Source organism: Sarcophilus harrisii, chromosome 2 (genome assembly GCF_902635505.1).
Source record: "Sarcophilus harrisii chromosome 2, mSarHar1.11, whole genome shotgun sequence".
Lineage (NCBI taxonomy): Eukaryota > Metazoa > Chordata > Mammalia > Dasyuromorphia > Dasyuridae > Sarcophilus > Sarcophilus harrisii.
Genome location: NC_045427.1, coordinates 560,295,793 through 560,322,915, shown reverse-complemented (window position 1 = coordinate 560,322,915; position 27,123 = coordinate 560,295,793). Strand labels below are relative to the sequence as shown.

General features: G+C 33.0%; 2 protein-coding genes across 2 annotated transcripts in view; one reads left to right on the top strand and one right to left on the bottom strand.

Annotated features, from left to right (window-relative positions):
* LOC100913363 (glutathione S-transferase omega-1-like) overlaps window positions 1-27,123 on the bottom strand; it is a 169,095-nt gene that overhangs the window by 63,481 nt on the left and 78,491 nt on the right. The gene's annotated exons all lie outside the window — the stretch shown is intronic.
* Window positions 1-27,123, top strand: part of LOC100919281 (cilia- and flagella-associated protein 43) — a 138,251-nt gene that overhangs the window by 41,411 nt on the left and 69,717 nt on the right. Inside the window, exons 11-18 of the mRNA XM_031955793.1 lie at window positions 1,405-1,485; window positions 4,671-4,819; window positions 12,255-12,358; window positions 13,058-13,198; window positions 14,274-14,446; window positions 18,347-18,493; window positions 26,087-26,217; window positions 26,513-26,660. Of these exons, the coding sequence (XP_031811653.1) occupies window positions 1,405-1,485; window positions 4,671-4,819; window positions 12,255-12,358; window positions 13,058-13,198; window positions 14,274-14,446; window positions 18,347-18,493; window positions 26,087-26,217; window positions 26,513-26,660 (1,074 nt within the window). The remainder of the gene's footprint in view (window positions 1-1,404; window positions 1,486-4,670; window positions 4,820-12,254; window positions 12,359-13,057; window positions 13,199-14,273; window positions 14,447-18,346; window positions 18,494-26,086; window positions 26,218-26,512; window positions 26,661-27,123) is intronic.

Here is a 27,123-nt window from a genome sequence, read left to right as displayed (position 1 = left end):
AGTTTTGAAACTGTATTCTTTGACCAACAATATCACTATGGGTTTGCATCCCAAAGAGATCAAAGAAAAATAAAATATTTATATTAGATCTTGTTATACTAGCAAAGAATTGAAAATTGATAAAAGTGCTCATTAATTAGGGAATAGTTGAACAAGTTGTGGCATGTAATTATGATGGAGTACTATTGTGCCATAAGAAATGATTGGGGAAATGGTTTCAGAAAAACCTGGGAAGACCTATACAAGTTGATGCAAATTGAAATGAGAAGAATCGAGAGATCATTATGCACAGTAACAGCAATGTTGCAATAATCATCAATTGTGAAAGACTTGGCTACTCTGCTGCAATGATTCAAGATGATTTCAAAGAACTCATGATGAAAAAAAAATGCTCTTTATTTCCAGAGAAAAAACTGATGAATGCAAATTGAAGTATAATTTTCTCACTTCATTTTTTTTTTTGCAATATGACTAATGTGGAAATATGTTTTTCCTGATTTCACTTGTGTACTTGATATCATATTGCATGTTGTCTTGGGGTTGGAGGTGAGGAAGAAAATTTGAAACTCAAATTTAAAAAGAAAATAATGTTTAAAATAAATAACAAATCAGGGGGAACTTAAATTTGGTGTAATAGAATTTAAGTATTGACGAAGTCATATCTATGTTCAATAATTTGCTACCTGTTTGACCTTCAGGAAATCATTTTATTTTTCTTTGCCTCTGTGTTTTCACTTGTAAATGAGGTGACAGAAGACAGAAGTTAGACTACATAAAATCTAAGGTCCCTTCCAAATGTAAATCCTATAAAACAATATAAAGAGTTTTGAATTTCAAGCTAATTTCCTTTCTGAAGAAAAAACCTGATCCATTCTCAAGAAATGTCCAAACCAATAAAATTTTATTCAAGATCTTAATCAAAGTGATACATAATTAATCCTTCTTTTTACCACACTAGCCAAAAAGTCATTCTTTTCAGCCTTTTTTTCTTCATATTTATCCAGAAGAGGTATCAGAACAAAAATCCCATGAAATCTCTGTTTTAAGCATTAAATCTATGAAATGACACAAATATAGAGACAACTATGGTGAATTTTCCAAAGTCCCATGCAAGTACATCAGATAGAATTACCTCTAATCAATTTTATTAGTCAATTTAAAAATTAAAAATAACATATATCTTTACTCAGTAAAGGTAATAATCAATTCATCTTTAAATTACATATGTTGATGTTGAAATTTTCATCCTGACTCAACAATCATTCCTTTGTATAAATGGTTACATTTCAAGATAAACCAGTAGAGGCTGACGTGTCTTAACAAAATATGGGAAAAGTTCATTTTTCATAAAAAGTAATTTCCATATTGATAACTATAGATTTTTATTATTTAATCCTCTTACAGTCAATAACCGTTTTAGGAGAATTTTATATTTGGATGACAGAAGATGGATATCTTATCAGTAGATTATGCCTTTATACAGAGGTATGTATATAAGAAGTAGGTATTTTTCATGCTGAATGCTATGGCAGCCCCCCTTTTCATTTTCACATGAACTAATCTTCCCTAGAAATGACTTTCTCTTTTAACATATATATATATATATATATGTGTGTGTGTGTATATATATGTTTTTATATATAATATATATAGTAATATATATTATACATATAATATGTATATTATAATAATATATATTAACTTTGGTGTGTAAAATGACTTTTTATATAAAATTATAGTTGATTATCATGTGAAAATAACTATAATGTAAAGCATTTTTATATTTTGCAATACAGTAAAATATCACATCATGGCAAAGTCATAGAATGGTAAAAGCATTATTTATGCTTCTTATAATTTTCATTAATATTATTACTTGTTAAATGGATACGTGAAGCAATTCTAGGCATTGTGAAGTTCTACTGTTGTGTAAAGATGATGTGGCCCATTTCTTTAATGAAATTACAATTTTAGTTCTGAAGACTCTGACGCTAAGCACTATACTTTAATTATAAGAATTATAAGGTATAAAAAAAATAGAGAAGAAAGTTAAACAGAGGACAAATCATAATAAGAACAAATTTTATTATACAATCTAACCTTAAAATTGTAAAAGATAGAATGTACTTATTTCCCTTTTTGATTTCCCTACCTGCTAGGTAGGTGAATTGATACAACAGTTCTAGTATCAACTTTTCCTTATTGTTTCTGAAACAGTCCCACCTTTGGATACTTCATGATACTCCCTAAGCTTAGCTTAGCACTTGGCACAATGCCTGGTCATAACTGAAGAATAAGGCTGTCAAAAACCCAGCAAGGTATTGTCATTTATCTTTGATAAAGACCACCACTGATGAAGAGAACAATAATTTAAAATAATATTTTTTAAAATGGAATAATTAATTTTCCAGTTTCATGTTGGAAAGAATTCAGCTTGGACAAGACTAAGAAATACTTTTTAATTCATTTATCTTATCTGTTCATTAAGTGTACAATAAACTTCTGTGTATCTAGTTTTGCTATATGCTATTAGAAATTCAAATGAAGTAGAAGACATGGCTCTTGCCTTTTTTGTGACTTGAGGAAATAAGACAAAAAATATGAAACCAGAAATATCTAAGTCTTGGTCGCACAGTCAAGCTTACAATGAAATGAGCATGGGGATGGGAGAGTGGGAATGTATTTGTTTGTAGGTATTATGCATAGTTCTTCAAGTTTCTGGGGCTTAACAACCTTGAAGGAACTTCATTTCATGGAAACTGGGAGAGGAGAAAGCACTGCTGTGTTTCATCCCATGGTTCCCTGTACGAGACTGAAAAGAAGCTTGGGGTAAATATGTAGTCCTCATATCACTGAACAGTATATGTCTGGGATAGGAAGATTCTGACCCAATCGGAGTGAGAAACAATAGTAAAAACAATTAACAACAGCAATAAGCCAGTTAGCTTCATGAAAAAGAAAAGAAAAAGCAGAAGGCATCAGTGAAGGGATGTGAGAGATGTAGGGGTCAGTTCTGTTTCATCCAAGTTTCCTTTGTTGGCACAAGCATGTAGCCTTACTGGTATTACAAGACTCCTAGAACCACACATATTGGGCCTGCTTCTAGACCTTGCAATGCTGGAAGATTCCCTACTCTCTCACAGTAAATAAAAACTTATACTTCACAAGCAATATAGTATAATAGAAAAAGCAATGGCCTAGGAATCGGACTTTGGTTTAGTTAGAGCTTTGCTGCTCTATGAATTCACTTGATGGTTAAGTGAATTCATTTTTTCAGTCCTCACTTTCTTGATATATGATTATAATCACAAAGTATGACAGAAAAATAAATTGATTTACTTTTGCAAGGTTTATATACTTTTCCTGCAGTGATTCAATTATGTATGATTTCAGTGGTCTGTACCAATCATGGTAAATCTTCCTCTGATCCAAGTAAATACATAATATCCTTGCTACTGTTAAAATCCAATTAAATGAATGTCCTATCTATAGTCCGATTTATACTATTTTCTAAAATATCTCTGGGAGAGAATTAATCCAGTTAGGAAGAGATAAGAAATCACAACTGAATTTAGGTCTTTCCCAGCTTTAAATGTAATTTCTAAGGGGGTAAAATCAGATCTCCTTAGTGTCCTTGGACTAAGTTGAATACAAGTTTCTCTTACTTCAACTGACATAAGGATAGGTTTGATTTGGTTTGGTTTTTCAAAAAACAAGAACAATGAAACAAGGGAGTAAATATAACACAAATGATTACAAAGGGAAATAAACAGATGAGTTTACAGAGTGTACAATCCTTATCCTAAACTAATTATGGCTTTTTAGAGTCCTTACTAGTCCTCATTCAATGACATGGCTGCTCTAAAGCAAAAAGGGATCTGCAACTATTATAAATGCTCTCATTAGAAAGCAAGTAGTGATCAAATTGTCCCTAGAAGCTAGATGTGATACTGTTTATCCCTAAAAGATTTAAGAATTTTGAATAGGTTAAGTTGAACAGTTGATTTCAGATTTCATATTTAGTATTTAATACTTTCTTTTACATCATTATTATAGTATGATTAGATTAAATTTAATAATAATTTTATAGTTAAAAGTAAATCACAATTATAATTTATAGTTCATAGACTATTAATATATTCATGGGTTCAATTTTTAACAAGGTTACATGGCCATTAAAAGTTACATATTTCTAAGTATTCTTAGCCATCCAATAGCTTTACATATCAGAAATAAAAATAACAAGAGTAATAATCATTGATATGTATATGATGCATAAGATTTACAAAGAGCTTTAATAATTAAAATGATTTTATGTGGTCTTCCTACTTTCCATGAGAACTAATGGATTGTAGTATGAAGAGATGGAACCAAAAAGACAAGTTCAAGCATGCCTCTGACATATCGCAACTGCATAAAGTTGGGCAAGTTACTTTATCTCTCAGTCCATTAAGAAATTCTCTTAAGAGAGTAAAGGTACCATAGTAGAGGGAGTCTCCTCCTCTGAGAGGTTTTATTATTCCAATAAAACCACTGGTCCAATCCCAATTCCTATCCTATATAACACATGTTTTTAATTTATATGAGAACCTGGTGATATCTTATTTGTTCATTCATTCACCTTCTTAAGTGAGTCTTTTATACTAAAGTTAAAAGTTAATTTTATCTAGGTAAGTGGTATGGCTTGCTGCCCCTCTGCGTTTTCAGTGGCTGTGGGGACCACTGCAGGATATGTGCTGTTCCTTGACATTTCTAATATCAAATCCCCTCGTGTTGTTCACAAAATCCTTCTCACCAGATCTTCTATACAGCACGTGCAGTAAGTATAACCTGAAAGTAATACTGTAAGTATAACTTTTGACTTCTTTAATTACTGGCCTAATTAATGGCTCAATTATTAGATGACTATTTTACCCTCTTTTCTCTTAAGGAAATGAACAGCCGTTTTTTTTGTTCATTGACATTATACATTTTCTGTGAATGAAATATTAACTATAGGCTGATGTTTTATCATAGGAATGAAGTAAAAGAAATAGAAAGTAGGAAAAGACTTATTTTGAGGTAGGTAGTGAAGGGATCTCGACTATAATGTACTTGACAAGTGGTTGACAAGCAATCATCTAGTCTCTTATTGAAAACTTCATAGGGGCAATCCACCATTTCTTGCTGTAGCCCATTCTGCTTTTGGTTAGCCTTAATTATTAGGAAATTATTCCTAACATCAGGCTTAAATTTCCTTCTTTATAACTTCTTCCCATTGCTCCTACTTCTCTTCTCTAGTTCCAAACACAAGTACAAATTTTCCTCCATATGACAGCCCTTCAAATATTTGAAGAAGCACTTACTGAACTAATCTTCTACATAGAATTTGAGTCTTTGGATTATCCATCTCCTTCCTCTGAATCCTGTCGATTTTTCTTTCTCAAGATAATGTCAATATCTTGACTAGGCAAAAAAAAAGTATATACTTCTTTTAAGGATTTTTAATACTTTTAATGTAGTAATAAGTTTATCATGTTCTTGATATAATTTGTATCTTGGTCATTAAAAGAGGTAGCCATTAGCATGTAGCAAGACTTCTTCTTTGTTGGTTGAATCTCTGAGTGGCTCTCAGGCTGCAGTGATTTTTTATTTCTGAGATCCAAAGTAGGGATGTGGAATCCCCTTTTCCCCAAAGTTGCCATTAAGAATATCTATTGCTCCCAGCATAATACTCAATTCTTCTGTTACATCCCAGTCACTTTGGGGCTAAGCAGAGCTAATTTGCAAGAGAAAAGAAAATTATAAATTCAGAAATAATAAACTGGAATAAAATAGGGTTGAATTCATAAGACACCATCATTCTCTGGGCCTCTGAAGCAAAATCTTCTGACCTAATCTGAAAATGTCTTCATCTTTCTCAAACTTGATTTAGATCAGATTGGCAGGTGAATTGACGCCCCTCTTTTCTAAGGATGTTTTTTCACATCCCCAGTATCCCTTTGACTTTAAAGCATAACAAAACTTTATCTGGTGCAGAGAACAGAAGAAAGGCTTTAGAGACTAGATCTAAAAGTATGACAATGACTAGATGTGTGACCAGGGAAAATCAGTTGACTTCTCCGAACTTCATTGTCATGTAGCATGCCAAAGAGAGAGTTAGACTTGAAGTCCAAAAAATTTGGGTTCTGTTCATGCTTCAGAACTTACTATTCAACTATACTTGGAAATTATTATTGTCAGTATCATTATCAAAATGATGCTTATTTCCACAAGGGAAATCTGAATTAGTAAGGCATTTCTAGAGAAATCAGTCAATAATATTTTATCTGATTCTTTCTTGGTTAGGTAGAACAAATTCCTGAAATCTATTTTAATAATAACTTAATAATAATATTTTGTCTTCTCAAATAAAGTTTCACTGTCAAAGAAGACAGGTTATGATGGTTTTCCCATCACCTCAAAAACATTATATAATAGCATCTTAAAGGTTCACAAATTAAATTCCATCATAGAAAATAAATTTATATATTTTATTAAAGAAAATACTTAAAATTAACATCCCAAAGAGAGGCTGATGTTGAAAACATATTATCCTCTTAGACTTACTATGTTTATTTAGAATTAATTGTAAAAGTCCATTTTGATTTCTATTTCCACGGAAGATGGATTAGATATGCTCTATGTGGCCTCAAAGGCATAGAACTACCACCAGTGGGTAAAAGATACAGAAAGCCCTAATCCTAAGTAACTTTGGCTGCTTAAAGGCTATGCCAATAGAACATATACTTTGGCAAGTTCATACTGGCTATAAATAATGCCCTTAGAAAAAGACTATTCTATTTTCTGAGGAGGATAACTAGCTGATTGCAATGTTAGGTTTTCTGTTCATCCAGATATTAATTCTTTGGTCACAGTAATCCATGCAATGAAGAAAAACACAAAAATGGCCTTCAAGCCTATAGAGACTTCTTTCTTTTTTACAACAGTTGAAAGTGCAGCAAAAAAATCACAAAGTTTACATTTTTTAAGACAGCCTACAAATTTAAATAGCTTAGCTTTTGAATGACTGGAATAACTGAATTTCATCATTCTCAACATTCTCAGAGTAAACAAATTGAAATAAAAAATGAAATTGTTTTCAAATAGAAGTCTGGTTCATAAGTTCTCAATGGAGAGACAAAAGAAGTTGTTGAAATTGGTTTTACAGTGTAAACAAAAGCAGCAACAAACATCATTTCAGAGATTATTAGATTGTCTTATATTGCAGGATTCATGATAAGTATTTCAAAAAGACTATGAAAATCATTGTAGATTATGAATCAATATTTATTATAGAGAATGAACAGGAGAGAAACTTGGCCTACCAATTGAAATATATACTTTGATACTCAATCACTTCATTGCAAAGATGGGAAGAAATGAGGATGGCACATAACATGCTAGAAAAGCTAAGAGTAGGAATATGGGATCAGAGAGGCCAAATAATTGCAGTCTCCATGAAAATTTTATACCTGTACATGATGAATTCTTTTGAGAAAAGAAGTAATGGGTAACTAACCAACTAAATTCTGAATTATTTAAATATTACTGATGACAAAAATAGGATATGGATAGAACAAAGAACATAGGGACCAATTACAATAATTTTATATAGAAATTTAATTAATTTAAATCAATTGTCATAATGAGGACACCTAAAAAGACTAAAACAACTTTAGCAAATATTTGACTTATCAAGTGGGTAAATCTGGCTAACAAGGGCAATATCAATATAGAAGGTAAACTCACTTGTAAAATTTTAGAAGACAGCAGAAGATTGAGTAGGATTACTTCAGAAAGCAGAGAAGAGTGAAATGTAAATGTAAAACTAGTGTAAAGAAATTTATCTTATGGGCATTTAAAAATCAAAATGGGAAAATAGAAGAATGGAAAAGATCTGTGAAGATTTTTGTAATTAACTCTGTAATGTGTAATCATATCTCAGATGTAATTAAGAAGATGTAGAATGGAGCTAAAGAGACCATAAAAAGAAAAAGTAGTTGAATTAATCTAATTGTCTACAGAAGAGATTTATGCTATTGACTTACATGTCTACTTTTCCAGGCAGAGGCATAAGGGTTATTAAAAGTATAGACTTAGAGTCAGGAAGATCTGAGTTCAAAATCTGCTACTGACACTTAATAGCCGTGTGACTCTGAACAAGTAATTTAACTTCTCAGCTTCAGTTTCCTCATCTATAAATTAGGGATAATAATAGCACCTCCTTTATTTATAGGATTGTTGTAAAGATTAAATGAGGCAATATATGTGAAGTAAATTTTAAAGTGTCATATAAAAGTCATCTAAGTAAATTTTTCATGAAAATAACATATATGCATTGAGGTCATACTTGATGAGGCTCTTTAGAATGAAATGTTTAGGGTTTTGTACATGGTATTCCACAGTAGGACACAACTTTGCCATCACAAAATTGGCTAGAAGTTATTCATAATTAGAGATTCCATTGTTTATTATTTGTTGATTTTTAAAAATTGTTTTAGTAGAGCAAAGTGCTCTCCTTGAAAGGTTCTCTTCCAATAATATGTCTTTTATGTACCCAATGTGTATTGGGCACAAGGTATCTCAAATATTGTAACCACTCATTTTCTTAACCTATTCACTTCTTATGATCTATTCCTCCATATCTCAGTTATAAACAGATTGTCATGCTCTTAATCTGGTCAATACTTACAAATGCACCATTTCTGTGTTCAACCCCTCCCTCTGCCTTCCCCTTTACTTTTTCACCTTTACTTTTCAACCCCACCATGAGGAGCTCCTTGACCCACATAATGAGGAGTCCCAGGCTACCTCCCCTGCACTTACTCACTTTCTCCCGTTTTCCTTATCTTGCCAACTTGGTGAATTGTAGTGTTCTCTCTAAAATGTAATATTCTCTGTTGAGGTTTTCTTGAGGTCTCTGGAGGTAGCCTTCATTTCAGTTCAGTAATCACCACACAAGTAGCCAGGGGCTAAAGTCCAAATCCTTTATTATCTCTTTCAAAGTCTTGTCTCCTTTCCTGGGGCGGTTAGCTTTTAGAGGTCTATCTCTCCCCTTGGTTCTGAGAGTTTGAGCTCCCACCTGCCTTCTCTGCCTTCTGAATCTTTCTGAATCCAAAGCTTTCTGCTTCAGCCTCCAGCCAGCACAAAGATGGAAGATGGAATGAATCTGTCTCAGCCTCTAAGAGCTTCTAGTGTGCTTGTCCTTCCTGGCCCTGAGAGCTTCTCCTTATATGCTCCACACTGAGTACACACCAATCATTATATTACTAGGAAATCATTATTTGTTGTAGGATTAAATCAATGCTAAACTAGATTTAACCACTGTCTCAATTCCACTTAGTACCTTGTTTCAAGTTCTGGCCTATAACATCTCCTTGTAGGATTAAATCAATCATACTGAACCATGCTAAATTAGGTAACTATTGTATCTATCAATTCCACTGATTTAGTACCTTGTAAGAAACCTTTGTTTCAAGTTCAGAGTTCTGGCCCATAGCAGTGAACCAGTTCAACTCTACCCTGTCCTTCTAAGTCTCTTGCCCCCTTATTTCACCAGTGTATCCTGCCAAGCTTCAGCCTTGGATCCCCTCTTCATTTTCTGTCCTTCACATGTGGAAACAAAGGTAGAGAAAACCACATGACCATTATGATTAAAATCACCACAGATCTGTTATACAACTTTAACTAGGTCCTGATATGTTTGCTGCTTATCAGTTCACTATTGCACTATTTACAATGCCTCAAACCTTTTCCTTCCTCCTCAAAGCTCTCGTGACTTCCCCTTCTCAGCTGTGATCCTTGCCTCATATTTTACAGAAAAAATTGAGGCTATTTTCCATGATTTTCTTCTTCTCCTCTTCCTCATCTCATAGCACTCATAGGCCTTCTGCCACTATCTTCCCCTTTGTCCCATCTCATAAGAAGAGGTGACCATACTCCTTACCAAGGCTAGATTCTCTACCTGAACAAGCGATCCTATTCCATCTCATCTCCTCCAACATATTGCCTCTCTGTTCATATATTTTCAATCTCTCCCCGTATATTGGTTCCTTTCTTACTGCCCACAAACTTGCCCATGTCTTGCCCATGCTCAAAAAACTCTCACTTGATCTTTCTATGTCAGGTACCATCAAATCTCTTCTGCTCTTTTTAGTTAATAACTCCTCAAAAAAGCCATCTACAATAGGTGCCTCCATTTTTCCTCACTGTCTTCTTAAGCTCTTCCAATATAATTTTCAAACTCATCATTCCACCAAAACTGTTCTTTCCAAAGTTTCCAATGATTGCCAAATCCAACGGCCTTTCCATACTCTTCATTCTCTTTACCCTCTCTGCTGCCTGTGACATAGCAGAGTACCTTCTTCCCCTTGCTACTCTCTTTTCTGAAGATTAGGACACCATTGTCTCATGGTTCTCCTTCCTACTTATCTAACCTTTCCTTTTCAGTCTCTTTTCCTTGATCCCCATCCAAATCATATTCTAACCATAGGTGCTCCCTATAAATTTCTCTTGGGTGCCCTCTTGTCTTCTATATTATTTCTCTTGGTGGATCTCATCAGCTTTCATGAATTTAATTACCATCTCTATGCTGATTCTCAAATCTACCTATCCTGCCCTAACCTCTCTCTGCTAACCTCCAATCTCACATTTCCACCTGACTTTCAGACATCTCCAACTGGATATCCAGCACACATTCAATTCAACATGTCCAAAGTGGATCTCATTGTTTTTTCTGGTAACTCTTCTCGTGTTCCCAACTTCCTTATTACTGTCAAGCACTTCCCATGCGCCCAGACCATCTCCCAGCCCATCCCCACCATTCATTCTATTGCCAAGAGCTGTCAATGTCACCTTTGCATCATCTCTCAAAAGCACTCCCTTCTGGACCACCACGGCCCTGCTGGAGCACGGCCTCATCCAACCGCGTCCCTTGCATCAGCCTGCTTCCTGACTCTCTCCTCCATTCAGCCCTGGTGGTTCTCTTAAAAGGCTGCTCTGACCACCTCACCTTCTCCTGCACTTCGCAAGATCTCTCAGATAACACTCCGTAAAGGTGAAATTGGCAGATCTTAGCATTGGAAATAATATTAAAGTGGAGGTATTATGATGTTTTTTTGGCACTGCACCCTAAGAACCATGGGGCCTTTCCTTCTGACATACAGCTGATCCTTCCATGTGGGTTGTCTTCCTGTTAGAATGTGATACCCTTGGGGGCAAGCTCTGTCTTAGTTTCCTCTTTATATTACTAGAGTTTAATACAGTACTTTGCACATAGGCAGCTTTTAATAAATGCTCCATCAGTCTATATATTACATATATATACACAGAAAGATGCTACAAATGGACAATTGTTCCCAGAATTAAACAGGGAATGAAAAAAATGGGGAGTTTTGACTCTGAAAAATTTTAAACTCTTTTAATTACTCTCAAACTTTTCTCTGAAACAAAGGTCCATCTTTTTAATACCGATTTCCCTCCAATAATATTTTAATAACAATTTTCTTCTAGTATTTCTTTAAGTCATGGAAAATTACAATCTCTGAAGCAATGGAAAGTCATTTGATCAATCAGTCAGTCAATAAACAAATATTTATTATGCACTTACTACGAGCCAAGCTCTGTGCTAAGCAAAGGGCAGTGGGAATAGCCTATGATACTTAATAAATAAGAACTACTTAGAAGAAATGAAGTAAATGACATCACCAAAGAAATGTATGATTGAAAAAGAAAATAATAATGAGAAAAAGCAATAACTGATGGACAATCTGTGAGCTCCACCGGTATTCTATTGATATCAAAAGCAAATGAGAAACTCTCCCAAAACATTGAGTGTTTACCAGTGGTAGTTATGTAAAGACATGGACAAAGAATGGCTCAAGCTGCTCAAGTCTGGATGCATTGTTCAGGTATATGATTGTAAGAACATCTACACAAGATGACAGATTGACAGATCCATTTGAGGATAAGGACGGACTTCTTAATAAGCAAGAATCTAAGAAATGAAATGTGGCATAGTGTCACGGACCAAATTGGGAGTCAGAAGACCTTAGTTTAGATTCCAGGTCTGCAACTAATGCCCCCCTATTATCTATCACTTTGGGCAAATCACTTAATCTCTCTGGACCTCAGTTTGTAAAATGGGAAGCTTTGGACTAGATTACCTCTAAGGTTCCTTTCACTTATTTTCTTATAATAAGAAAAAAACTACAGTATAATTTATGTTTTTCCAGTTTTGACCAGCATGGTGCATTTTTGATCGTTGGAACATCTGATAAACACATCTTCTTATTAAGTTCCAAAGCCTCAGAAGCATTCAAAATAATTGGATTTACAGGTAAAATACATACCAAGGTAGTATTGATTAATATAAATATTTTAAGTGTCATTCATGCAAAAAAGGTCAAAGTTTTGAAAATGAATAAACTATGACTAAGCATAACAACTATGATAATGACGTTTATAACATTTTTCACATATTTATAAATAAAAAGTTTTTCAAACACAGAAATTTTGAGACAAGTTGCCTTCAACAGCCAATGTCTTATTGGCTTCAAATGATAGGTTTTGTTCATTCCTCCTTGAATATGATTATATTAATATTTGACATTTAATGAAGATCTCTACCTCATGTTTTGTTACACACAAATTCTTTATTTGTCCCTACATAAATCACTGAAATTATATTAAGCTTCAGATATAATGGAAATAGAAATAATTTTAGGTCACACAAATGAAAACTTCTTTCATACCCTTTACCACTGTCTTCAAAATGTGAAATATCAAAAAATAAATCTAAAATCTTAGAGGTTTTCTAAAAGATTATGCTATTTTATGAATAAAATATATACTTTGGATTGTAGAGTTCCTGTAAAAATAAAACCCTATTCATCCCACCCAGAAGTTTCAGACTTTTTAATCAAGTATTTTTTTAATCAAGTATAGCAATAGTGTAATGTTTTAATTTGAATAAGCAAATTTTTTAAATGATCTTTTATGATAATTTCTGTGTGTGTCTACTAATGTCTATTTTCAGTTGTGAGTGGTACCATTTTACAAATAACTACAGTTTATAATTGGGAAACTAATATGATTCAAGTAATGGTCCTTGCAGAATCTTCAGAAAATAAAAAAAGCAAGATAGAAATGTTCACTCTGACTGATAAAGTGTCAACAGGTAATAAAGGAAAATAACAAGTTTTTATTATTACTAGTTGATTTGTTTAATTATTTAGAAGTACCAAATTATTAAATATTACTATTTTGTAGTAAGCATACTATTACTAACTTCCTTATGGGCCTTTTCTTTCAGTCTATTGGAAAAGTTTGAAGAACTGAATTTCCTGCCAAATTATCAGATTATTCTGTTATTTTTTTCTTCATAGCCTTAAATGTACTTTAAGGAAGTTCAGTTAGATGCTAGTTATCTTTAATAACAAGGATGTAAGGAAAGCTTTTCCAACAAAAAAAATGGTTTAAAAAATAAACTCTCCAAATTGATTTATTGTAGATGCAAAAGAAGTTAATAGGTATAACTAGAACTATATATATTTATAGATGATGTCTATAGCTAGAGTAGTATAAGACAGCTTTTATATTTGTTTTTGGTATCTTTGTATACCCATAAATTATTTTATTCTACATATCTATTGAATTATTGAGCTTTCTAAATCCCAAGAACATAAGTAATCTGCCTAATTGCATCAACTTGTTAACCACTAGAATACCTTTTGAAAGAACCAATCTCTTTTTTTTTTTTACATGACCAAAAAGAATCAATCTCTATCAATTGGCACAATACAGTTTATTTTATTCACAAAGAAAATTGAAATAGTAAGATGAATTTTTCGTATTTCAAAGGAAAATTATAATATCTACTTAGAATTATTTGTATTTAAAGTACATTTACATTGATAGGAAAAAACTTATCAAATATATTTTCTTGTCAATTGATGCACTTGGTCCTTCTAAAAGTAAGACTGGAGAAGAAAACAGAATGTATAAATAATTCTAAAAGACTGAGATTTATTTCGCCAACTAGTGTTGTTTAAAGGACTAGAACTTGGGAAGACCTTAAAGGACCAGTTTTTGTCATCTGATGTGTCGTGTCTGGTCCTTTTAAGTGTTAACTGACCTTTTTCAGACTTTTTTTATTTTTCATAAACAGTACATTATATAATATCCTTACTGGCTTTAAAAATTAAATTCCAAATATAACAAAAGTGATTTCTTCTCTTCCCCAAATCTTATAGATGCTGCCAAATATAGTGATGAAAGAGGGAAACTGAAAAATGAATTGTTTGCAAGGACCCTGTATGAAATAGATCATCCCTTAAGCTCTGCTGTTTTGGATTTTAGTTGTGAAAAAATATTTGGCTTTTGTAGCCATGTCCCTTATATCTGTATCTATGGAATTCCTCACAAGGTATTCTTCTATTACCATTAATATAGCAAAATATAAATATATCATTTTGTTAATAAGAAAATCAAGTAAAATATATGGACTAGGTTGTATTTTCTTGGCTCATTTCCAAAAGATTTTAATTGACGTATTCTTTGCTGATCTTGGATTCATATTAGCTTCATGTGAAGTTTATCATAAAATAATCCATAAATATATTAGCCAAGAAAAGATCAAGGGTGAAGACTATTCTATGTTTAGCTGAGATAAGGTGGAGGTTATGGGAAATGAGTAGACTGAAGAACTGGAAAGTTAGGATATTTGAGGGTGCATCAAAATATTTATTGAATTCTCTTAATATATAGTCAGAGATTAGAGTTGTGGATATCTTCTATAAGGAGCTCCTACCAAACCCTATTTCCTTGGAAGTATAGTGGTCACTCACTATGTGAGTGTCCTAAGTATATTATTAAGGCTAAGGCAGTGAAGGAGGATTCACCAGTGATGGGTTATTTCCAGATGTGGTGAAACAAAATAACGACAGTGTGTGTGGCCCCTTTGTATCGCTCTTGCCCAACTTTCTCTGCAGATCTATGATCTGTGTCAATGCAAACTCAATGGAACCCTTTTTCCTTTCTCTCTCCTAAAGGGAGTGCAGTAAGAGTTAGTGAGGAGCCCTTTCTCTTCAATATTCATGGAAATTAGAGGGTCTGGCAGGGAGGGCAGGGAGTGGGTTAAGGGATTCTTGTAATGCTATCAAACTTGGCTTGTTTGTTTTTAGACATGAGTGTGTGAGTGTGTGTGTGTGTGTGTGTGTGTGTGTAGTCAAGTGACCCTACTCTGGTCAATAAAGGATCTTTGGGAAAAGAGGAGGGCCGTTAGATAGTGCACAGCAGTTAGAGCACCAGCTCTGGAGTCAGAAGGATCCGAGTTCAAATTCTGCCTCAAACACTTGACACTTAGTACTAGCTGTGTGACCCTGAGCAAATCACTTAACCTTGGATTCCTCACCCTCCCTCCCCCCCCCGAAAAAAAAAAAATCCTATGAGACAGACACTGAACTCATTAAAGGACATATTCGCCCAATTAAATAGCAACTTTGAAATTCTGAAAATAAAAGGGGAGATCAATAAAACTGAAAGTAAGAAAACTATTAAACCAACAAAGAAAACTAAGAATTGGTTTTATGAAAAAATCAACAAAATAGATAAATCTTTAATTAATTTGATTAAAAAAAGGAAAGAAGAAAATCAAATTGCTAATACCAGAAATGAAAAAAGTGAACTTTACACCAATAAAGAGGAAATTAGAGCAATAATTAGGAGCTATTTTGCCCAACTGTTTGCCAATAAATCTGATAATTTAAGTGAAATGCATGAATATTTACTAAAACATAATAGATTGCCCAGATTAACAGAGGAGAAAATAAATTAAATAGTCCCATTTTAGATAAAGAAATTTAACAAGTTAACAATATTTTTAAGAAAACAAACTTGTTTTTTTAAAAACAATCATTTATTTTCTCTTCCTCCTCCTACCCTCCAACTTGGAATCTTAGAGGACAAGATAAAACCAAAACCCTTGTAACAAGTATATATAGTAAAGTAAAACAAATCTCTATATTATCCATGTCCAAAAATAAAAATAGTGTATCTCATTCTGAATTCTGAATCCATTCCCTCTCTCTCCAGAAGTGGATAGCATAGATAAGCATGAGTCTTCCTGTTATTGGTAATTCATTGCATTGTTTAGAGTTAAATGTTCTCAAGGAGTTTATCTTTACAATGTATAAATAAATTATTCTGCTGATTCTATTCATTTCACTCCACATGAGTTCTAGGTTTCTTTGTAGGTTTCTTGGAACCCATTCCTTTCATTACTTCTTACTACCAGGAAAGAAGTGGAGGGGGGGGAGAGGAGGAAGAAAGGAGAACTGCTTAAGAATGATAAAGGATTTTCACTTTAGAAGGAAAGAAGAGTGGCAAACAGGATGGCACAACAAAACATATTTATGCTTTTATAACTTGTTCCTTCTTATTATTTTATTTCACTTTCCTCCTAATTCATTCCTCCTAATCCCCAAATGGCTTGGATGGATTGCAAAAAAGATATTTAGTTTTGATTCCCTCTGGGATTTGCTGAAAGCTGCCTACAGGTAGAGAAGGAAAAAAGAAACCAATAAGGGGAAGGGACTTTAAGATTGTACTATGGATCTCAAGCTATATGTCTAGTGGAAAGAAAAGGAGAAGGAAATGCTTCATGATGTTAAATACACAGACACACAGACACACACACATATGGCAGTATAACGTAGGGATGAGAGCTCTGGACTTGGGATCAAGAAGATCTGGGTTCAAATTCTACTTCAGACACTTACTAGCTGTATGACCATGGACTAATCACAATCAGAAGATTGTGGGCTTCAGCTTCCCTCATTTGTAAAATGAGGTAGTAGTAGAACTTCCTGTCCTCCATGATCTCGTCTGGTTCTTTTGTTATTATTCCAGGATCTTACAACTAGCCCCTTTTTTTTTAATCAAATATACACAATCATTTTAAGAAATGACTGTGCTAGGCACTGTGCTGGGTGCTATAGATAAAAGGATAAAAGTCAAACAGTCCTTGCCTTGATGGAGTTTCCATTCTACTAAGGGGATAAAATAGGCACAGTGGGATTGGGACAGGTGGATGGAGATGGAAAGGATAAAGGGGTGTATTTCAAATATGGGAATGGATGACTATGGCAAAGGTCTCAGGGATCAGGATGGCAAAAAGTTAAGAGACAGAGAGGATCACAGTAGATAACTTTTGGTGGCAAATTCCATTGGGAACATAAGTAAAATTGTAATCTAAGTCAGGTTTGTCTTTGCTGACGTTTATCCTTCCTTTCATCGATCTCCCACATTCCTCCCCCCCTCCTCTTTCTTACACTCCCAGATCTTCCCCAGCTGCCCAAAGCTTTTAACTGATGGGATCAATCCAGTCCTATCATCCTCAGAAATGTCTCCAATCATATAACTCTTTCTCTCCACCTCCTCCCTTCCAAAACAAAAAAGCTCAGAAAAACCCAAACCACATTATACACTATATTGTGAATCTCAAGAAATTGGGAAGAGAATAGGAGGAGAGAGACAGACAGCTCAAAGTGACACACTAAAAAAAATATATGTACCTTTGTAAATTACCAGTTGCTGTTGGAGATAAACATGTACAACTTAAAAGAGACAATTATTAAGACAAATGCATTTGTAATTAATGAAATGCTTAGGAGATTTTCTCCTTTTTAGCCAGGTGCCTACAATCAGAACAAGTTACTCTCCCACATGCTGGGGAGGCTTCTGAAATTTTGTTATCTACAGTTTAGATATTAAAGCTGAAATCTCATTTTCACCAAAATTTAATTTTATAACTTTGCTTATATTAATAGAATATGCAAAAACAGCTACATCCCTATTTTAAGAACTCACTAGATGATCTGTTTTGTGGTCATTTTGAATTTCTTTTTGGTTCTGTCAGCGATGTTTAAATTCATGAAGAGCTATTTGAATCAGTCTTCATTTTCTGTCTTCAGTCCCTGGTAGTTAAGATAAAGTAGAGGAGAATTTTGATGGGATCAATCTAGTCCTATCATCCTCAAATGACAGAATCTACCACAAACAGACAATTAAAAAAAAACCTGCTTTTGTTGGGAAAATTCCTGTCATTAAGAAGAATCAAATATTTAAGAAATAAGATGAAAATAGTGTTATTTTTAAAAGGGACAAAACCCACTGGCCTATATAACCATATGTACCCATTTATTTTCTATCATAATACATAGTTTTTTTTCAAATTACCAATATAATGTTGCTTTTTTTCTTATTAGAAATAAAAATTATTTTCATAACCTTGAATACAGTTTGATATTTTCTTCTTGGTTTACAGGATAGCAAAAACATAGTTCTCAAGCCAGAGATCAAAATTCCAAGTAAACATTATGGAACTGGAATGCTGTATCTGTCATATCATGGCCAATGGCTGGCATCAATAGCCAAAGATGGAATACTGACCATCCGTGATAGCAGTAATATGGTAAATATTTTTTTCAATATGAAGCCCTCAATAGCACTATGGGAAGTAAGAATGGATTTAAACTAAAAAATATATCCTTAAGAAGTTTGGAAAAGGAAAAAAAATGATTTTTATAACCTCCAAATCTTGGACTTGTACTTTTTAACTTTATTGATGCCTTTATATTCTGAAATATATTGAATCTTTTTAAAATATAATTTTCTTGATATTCTTTTTTATCACCATAGTGTCCCATGCATCTTTCCTCCTTTCCCTCCTGGAAAGCCACTCCAAAAATCCATTGGGAGTGTTTTCTCATATCTCTTCATTTGAGCCCTGTTCTACAATTCTGTTACATTTACTTTTAATTTTTTGATGTCATTCTTTTTTTCATTTACATTCTTGTAGTTACTGTGTGTACAGTTTTTCGGTTCTGCTTACTTCATTCTGCATCAGTTCATGTAGATTTTTCCATGCTTCTTTGTATTTATTGCACACATTCTTACAGCAAAGAAATAATCCATTCCATCTATATGCTACGATTTGTTTGGCCATTCCCAAATTTATGGACATCTACTTCATGTCTTTAACTATCTCAAAAAGAACTAGTATAAATGTTTTACAGAGTAGAAGGACTGTTTTTTTTTTTCCCTAATCAATGACTTTCTTGAGATATAAGCTAAGTAATAGAGTCTCTGGTTTAAAGGTTATGGGCATTTTAGTACCTTTATTTGTATGATTTCAAATTGCTTTCCAAAATCGTTCAGTTCTTCTTTTTAATCTGTTCATATCAAATAACAATGGCTATTATGTGTATATGTGTGGATGTGTTTACATATGTAAAATGTGTATATCTTAGGTATTAAGCCTTTAATAGAGAAATTTGATAAAAGATTTTTCCCCATTTGACCCCTTCTCTTATTATAAATTTATTAATGTTGTCTGTGCAGAAGCTTTTTACACTGAAGGCTTCTCTTTTGCTATGTAAACAATATTATGTTTCTTCAATAACTTTTAAAAAGTAACAAATTTTTTTAAAGAAAATCTTTTTTTAATAGATGTTCCTGTATTCATTGGCTCTTTTCTCTCACCCAATACCCTCATCTCATTTGATTTTTCCCCTTCTTCTCCTCTTGCACTAGTCCTATTCTTTAGTTTTAAATTTTCTTATTTGTTTTTTGCATTCATTTCCAAAAAAGATTTCTCTCACTCTCTTCATTATTTTTTGTTTACTTTAGTCTGTTATTTTCTGGTTCTAAAATTATCTAGAATTATCTCTCTTTTCTCTGTATTCTTCATGCTATTAAAGCTTCCAAGGTATCCATTGACTTATCCTAGACCCCCTCTTAAGGTGATTTCTGCCATTGTCTTGTAGAATTCACACCCATAGACTTTTCCATTTTTCTTCATTTCCAGAACATTATAATAATAATGATATGGCTAACATTCATATAGCTTTTACTTTGTGCCCAGGCACTGTGCTAAGTGCTTTACAATTATCTCCTTTTATTCCCACAACTTTGGTGTTATTAGGTCTTAGACCCATTTTAGAGATTTAAAAAACCTGAAGAAAACAGAGATTGAGGTTAAGTGACTTGCCCAAAGACACACAGCAAATGAGGTCACATTTGAATGTAAGTCTTTCTGACTCCAAACTTGGCAGTCTCCATAAGAGGGTTCCCTTCCATGTTCCTGATTATGCAACCCACTATTAATTTATTCCCTCTCTTTTTGATCTTCTCCCCCCCCCCATAATTGCCTAGAAATGTCCTTGTATCCATGCTATTCCCCTCACACAAGTACCAATTGCCCCAGATTTTCTAACTGTGCACATTCCCCTGGAGAAGTGGAATTTTCAATCCCAACTTTCTCTCTCTTCACTGCTCATATCTCTTCACTTATAGGAATAGTCACCCCCTTCATAGTAAGTCCTCCTTCCTTTCCCCTATATCCCTTTCTCTTCTCCTATATCCCTGTAGGTTCTTCTCCTTCTGAGACCACAAAGCTGGCCTTGATGAGCCTATCTCTCTTCTCTAGCCTCTGCCCTCCCCTGCACCTTTTCATGTTCTTTCTGCTCACCTTTCATCGTTAGCTCTACCAGGGTTCTACCTTCATCTGTCTCCTTGTGTTCCAGTAAGAAGTGTTTTACTGATCTGTTGTCACTTTGTTGTTATTGCTATCCTTTCTTGATATAGTTATTCACTTCTCCTGCGTTTTGGTTGTTTGGGGTGTCAGACAAAAAAAAAACCCTCTTAAAATTCTGATTTTCTTTCTAAAAATGTCTCCAACTATTTATTATTGAAATCTATCTTTTATCTTGTACAGTTAAGCTCATGTTTGCAGGATTAATTACTCTGGACTGCATCCTGAACTTCATTGTTCTTTGGGAACACCTTATTCTATTTCTTCCTCCTTTTTCTAGTGAGTGCAGAATAGTTTTTTGTTATTGTGGTATCCATTTATATTTAAAGATATTTCTCTTAATAGCTTGCAAAACTTATTTTAGTTGAATTGTTAAATTCAAACACTAGATCTCTTGGAATTCTAAGTCTTGAGTTTTTGTTCTGGAGGTGATTTGTAAATTCTTTTGATTGGAATTTTATTTTCAACATTTAGAAATTCTGGGCTGTTCTCTTCTATTGTTTTCTTCTTGATGTAAAGATTTTTTATCCTGTTGTATACTTCTATATGACTTATAATCTTTAAGTTGTCTCTACGCATCCTGACTTAAAGATGTTTTGTTTGCATAATAATAAAATTTTTTTTCTTTAGTCAGTAGCTTTGATCTTTTCATAACTACCTGTTTATATCCTCTATCAACTGGGGAATGTGTATTTTATGTCCATTCTGTTTCACTGATTCACCTTTCTATTTCTTAGCCAGTAGCAGATCTGATACTGCCAAATCTCCTTCCTTTAATGTTTTTCACTAATTCCTTTGATATTCTTGACCTTTTGTTCTTCCAAATGAATTCTGTTATTACTTTTTCTAGTTCAATAAAAATGATTTTTTAAATGGGCTGATATTGAATAAGTAGATTATTTTAGATAGAATTGTCATTTTTAAGGACAAAACATTTTTAATAATACTTTTTTTTTACCATATCAGCTCTGCACACCCATGAAGAATTAATATTTCTCCAACTATTTAAATCTGACCTTATTTGTATAAAAATGTTTTATAATTATGATTGTGTTGTTTCTGGGTTTATTTTGGCAGGTATACTCATAGGTATTTTATGCTGTCTACAATTATTTTAAATGAGGTATCTCTTACTATCTTTTCTTTTCTTGCAGAGTTTTGTTGGTGGTTTATAGAACTGCTTATAACATATAGGTTTATTTTATATCTTGCTTTGCTAAAATTATTGTTTCAATTAGCTTTTCAATTATATTTCTAGGCAAGTATATCATCACATTGTCTGCAAAAAGAGCTAGTTTTATTGCCTCATTGCCCATTCTGATTCCTTCAATTTCTTTTTCTTCTATTATTGTTATTCCTAGCATTTCTAATACAATATTGAACAATATTGCTAATAACAGACATCCTCATTTCACTCCCAGTCGTACTGGGAAGACTTCTAGCTTATCCCATTACAAATAATACTTGTCAAAAGTTTTAGGTAGATGTTTCTTACCATGTTAAGGAAAAATCATTTATACCTATTTTAAGTGCTTTTAATAATAATGCACATGATTATATAATTTTTGTTAATTTTCTTACTGATATAATCAATTATATTAGTATTTTTCCTTATGTTAAACCTGTATTACTGGCATAAATCCCACAATATATAACCTTTGTGATACACTATTGTACTCCTTATAGCTAGTATTTGATGTAAGGATTTTTATATGCATATTCATAAGTGAAATTTGTCTACAATTTTCTTTCTCTGATTTTGCTCTTCCCATCTTAGGTATCAGTACCATATTTGTTTCATAAAAAGGATTGTGGTAGGATTCCTTTGCCAATTATCCCAAATAATTTATTATAGGAATTATTTAATTTTTTTAAATGTTTGGGAGAATTCACTGGTAAATCCACCTAATTTTGATGTTCCCCCTCCCTCCTCTTAGGAAGTTCATTTGTGGCCTATTCAATTTCTTTTGCTTAAATAGATTTATTCAAATACTGTATTTCCTCTTAATTTAGGCTGTTTATTTTTTGTAACTATTTTCCCCTTTATCTAAGTTGTAGTTACTGGCCTATAATTGGGCAAAATAACTCCTAATAATTGCTTTAACTTCATCTTCATTAGTGGCTATTCACCTTTTTCATTTTTTATACTACTGATTTGGTTTTCTTTTCTTTTTTTAAAAAAATCATATTAACCAATGGTTTGCATATTTTATTATATTTTTCATAAAACTAACTTAGTTTTATTTATCAATTCAATAGTTTTCTTGCATTCAATTTTATCCATCTCACCTTTAATTTTTAGGATTTCTAATTTGGTGTTTAATTGGGGATTTTTAATTTTTGTTTTTTTCTATTTTTTAAAAATCGCATGTCTAATTTATTGATCTGCTCTTTCTCTACTTTATTGATATGAGCATTCAAAGACATAAATTTTCCTCTGAATATTGCTTTTACTGCAACCCATAGGTTTTGGTATGTGGTCTCATTAACATCATTCTCTTTAAAATTATTTACTGTTTCTATGACTTGTTTAACGCACTCACTTTTTAAGATTAATTCCAATTAATTTTTAGTTTGTGTTTTCATGGTCCCTTCTTAAACATAATTTTAACTCATTATTGTCAGATAATTATGCATTTAATATTTCTGCTTTTCTGGTCAATTTTTAAAAGGTACTACATATCTTCTTATAATATTCTTGTCTTTTGCTTCTTTTTCTCTTATTCAGTTCTATTGTTTCTTTGGTGAGGCTTGTCATTGTGGATTTAAGTTTTTCTTATTTTTGTTGTGCAGGATATAAATTCTACTCTTAGTTCTCTTTTAAACCACATAGGAATAGCATGTGTGATTCCATGTTCTCTTCAAATTCAATAGTCTTCTGTATCATCAAGTGATGGTTCATTTCCTTTATTTTTCAATGTTTATTCATAGATTTCCCAATTTGTTTACTGCATCCAGAAGCCATATTTCCTTCTTATGAGGGTTTTTCCTATTGGTTTATCTGTTTATCTTCAAGGTCTTTGAGATTTCTTCTTCCTGGGAATTTTGGTACTTTCAATCTTTTTTTCCTCCTTATTTTCTTTGTCATTTATTTCTTGACTCCCTCCCCTCTTATCATGGTTCCTTTGGGAGCTGGATCTCTGCCACAACTGACTCTGGGTGGTGAAAAGCAGCACCAGTGCTGTTTCTGTAGGTGTGACAGAGTGCTACACAGCTCTCCGTATGTATCGTGTCTTGTCCTAGTGACTTCTCTCACTCCCTCTGTTTCTCAATTTTGTTCTCTAACCAACAGAAGGTGTTCAGACCCTATTTTCCCTGATATTGGATGAATATGCTGTCCCTGGTACAGTGCTTTTGGCTTGTAGTCCCCCTGAGAAGTTTTTGTTTCTAAAGGGCTATGGTAAAGCTGGCTGTTGAGGTTCAAGTAAACTTTCTCAGACCAGAGCTAGAATCTCTATATTACATATATAGTTTTATATATATATATATATATATATATATATATATATATATATATACTATATGTTGTGTTCTCTTCTTTAAAATATAATGGTTCTCTCTGAGCAGGTTTCTTGGGTCTTAGGGAGGTTTTCTGGAGGCAGCCTTAGTTTCGGTTCAGAGTAATAATTATCCCAAATACAGATAGCTGATAAAATCCAAATGTTTTATTTCTTATCTCTTTCCTTGGGCCCTGGTTAGCTTTCTTAGAGGCTTATCTCTCTGCTTGGTTCCAAGAGCTCTTGCAGCTTGTCCTTTGCCTCTGCTTTCTTCAGCCTCCAGCCAGCACAAAGGTGGAAGATGGAATGAATCTGACTTTGCCTCTGAGAGTGGGCTTGTGGGCTTCTGTATCTCCCAGAGTGCTCCTTGGTACTGAGAGTTTCTTGCTTATATGCTGTTCACTGAGTATACACCAATCATTATCACTGGGAAACCATTATTTGTTGTATGATTAAATCCATGCTAAATTAGATTTAAACATTGTCTCCTCAATTCCACTTAGTACCTTGTTTCAAGTTCTGGCCCATAACATCTCCTCATAGGATCAGATCAATTATACTGAACCATGCTAAATTAGATAATTATTGTCTCTATCAACTCTAGTGAGCTAACACTTTATAAGGATTCCAATATATATATATGTATATATAGAATCTCTGTATAATGGGAAAAGGACAGGGTATAAGATAGGTTTTTATACAAGTCTGTGTCATCTCCTTGGATCTGTGGGAGCAGCTTTGCTAATAATAGCATGGGAAGATGGGGAAGAGTGTTAGGCAAGCTCAAGATTAGTTAGTGTTAATTAAGGTACCACGGAACCACAAACTAAAAATTAAATGGAAACTTAATAACCTAATCTTAAAGAGTGAGTGGGTTAAAGAACAAATCATAGAAACAATGAACTATTTTAAAGAGAATAATGATAGTGAGACCACATACTAAAACCTTTTGAGAAGTTTAAGAGATCATGAGGATTGGGAAAAAATGTCTACTTTGCCATCTTGTTGCTCACATAACCTGAAAATCTCTGAATTGTTTTATTATTTTCTTCAAGTCAGACACTTCTATTAATATATCTCAAAAGTTTTAACCTGGGAATCTCAGAATTATTACCAAAATACTAGAATCCCCAGAATAAGAAAAGAACACTCTGTAATAGTATTCCATTCTCTGCTTAGAACTGTACTTTTGACAAATTCCTTTGTCATTAGGGCAATTGCAGTGGAAGTGGAAAGGAACATGATGTCTATAGGAGATATTTGAGAACAGAATGGATTTGATGATTGAGTGGAGTCAGAGATGGTCTCAAGATTATAAACTGAGACGATTATGAGGATGATTATGTCTTATATAAATGAAGAAGCCACATGGAGGAACAAAAGACTAAAGGGGATTGTCAGAAGCAGTCAGAAGTATTCAGAAATGTGGGATTGGTGCTCTCAAGAGTGATAGAGATGGAAATAAAAACTTGGAGGCTTCTGTATAATGGTCGTAACTGAAGCCAAAGAGTAGATAAGATTACTGAGTGACGCAATATATAAAGGGAAGAGAAGAGAGCCATGAAAAATTAATTAGTAGCAGAAGCAAAACTTAAACCTGATTCTTGTGATTTCAAGACCACTATTATTTCCACTTTTAAAATTATTTTTGTAATAGAAATACAGTCTAGCAAATAAAACACTGAGTTGGGAAACAAGGAGTCCTGACCGCAAGTCCTTATTTATTAACTAATATATAGCATAACTTTGAACTAGTCACTTAAACTTCTTCACGCTTCTCTTTTTTCTACATATGCATTAAAGTATTGGTTTTCAAGAACCTACATTTGACTTGTTTAGTAATAATAACTTCCTTATTAAATGTTAATCATTTATTATGTTAATAGCTGCTTTATTTCAAAATAAAAGCATGTGTGGTCAGATTTAGTGAAACAGAGCAACTCTGCTTCCTTCATGTTGTTTCTTAACTATTCAGGAACCATTTGCTCGAATACAGTGCCACTCTTTCCAGGGAAACGGAATTCAATCAATGATATTTTCATTAGATGGCCAATCGATACTAGTGAATGGTCAAGAAGATGGTGCCCTTGTTTGCCTGAAATGGAAGTAAGTACAAGCTGAGAATATATTATTTGTACAATATTTAACTTTTCTTGAAATAAAGCAGAAAAGGATATAGAATATTTTTGTTATTTTGCTAAAGTCAATATGATGAATTTTATTAAATTGTAAATAATATTTTATAATTTACATAAAAACTGAACTAAAGCAATGGAAAATTATTTAAATATTTTAATTCATTATAAAATTTGATTTAAGAGAAAATGTATAAAAGGTAAACTGCTTTTGACATCATTTTATAATACATATGTATTATTTTTCAATCCATTTCAACCCACAGGAGTATAGAAGGACTTCTCATTCACAACATTAATGAATATTTTCAGAATCTTGTTAGAATTTTGAATAAGAACCTTTTAGAACAAAATATTTCTTTATACCACATGCAAGATGTCCAGCTCTTTTTGGATTCACTCCCTGAAGATACAGTTGAGTTTTTACACAACTTTTAAAAAATAAAAATCTCACAATCGTATAATAATCCATTTTTAGTATTGTTATTTAACTACGATTTTGAGTTCTTTTTCTTAACTATGTTGTAACTAACTTATGATGTAATGATTTAACAAAGATATAACATCATTCTTGTACCTGTTGAGATGATAAGGTGTTTTGTTTTTGTTGAGGCAATGGAGGTTAAGTGACTTATCTAAGGTCACACAGCTAAGAAGAGTTAAGTGTCCGAGACCAGATTTGAACTCAAGTCCTTCTGACTTCAGGGCCCTATCCCTGTGCCATCTAGCTGAAAAATTATATGAATATAGGATTTAAAATATTTCTTCATGTAGACTACAGGCATTACTTTGGAAGAACATAACCAGAAGCCAACCAGAATAGAGCTGAGAACATGGTTGTTTGCTTCTAATTATTATATAAAAAGTCTCTCTTCTT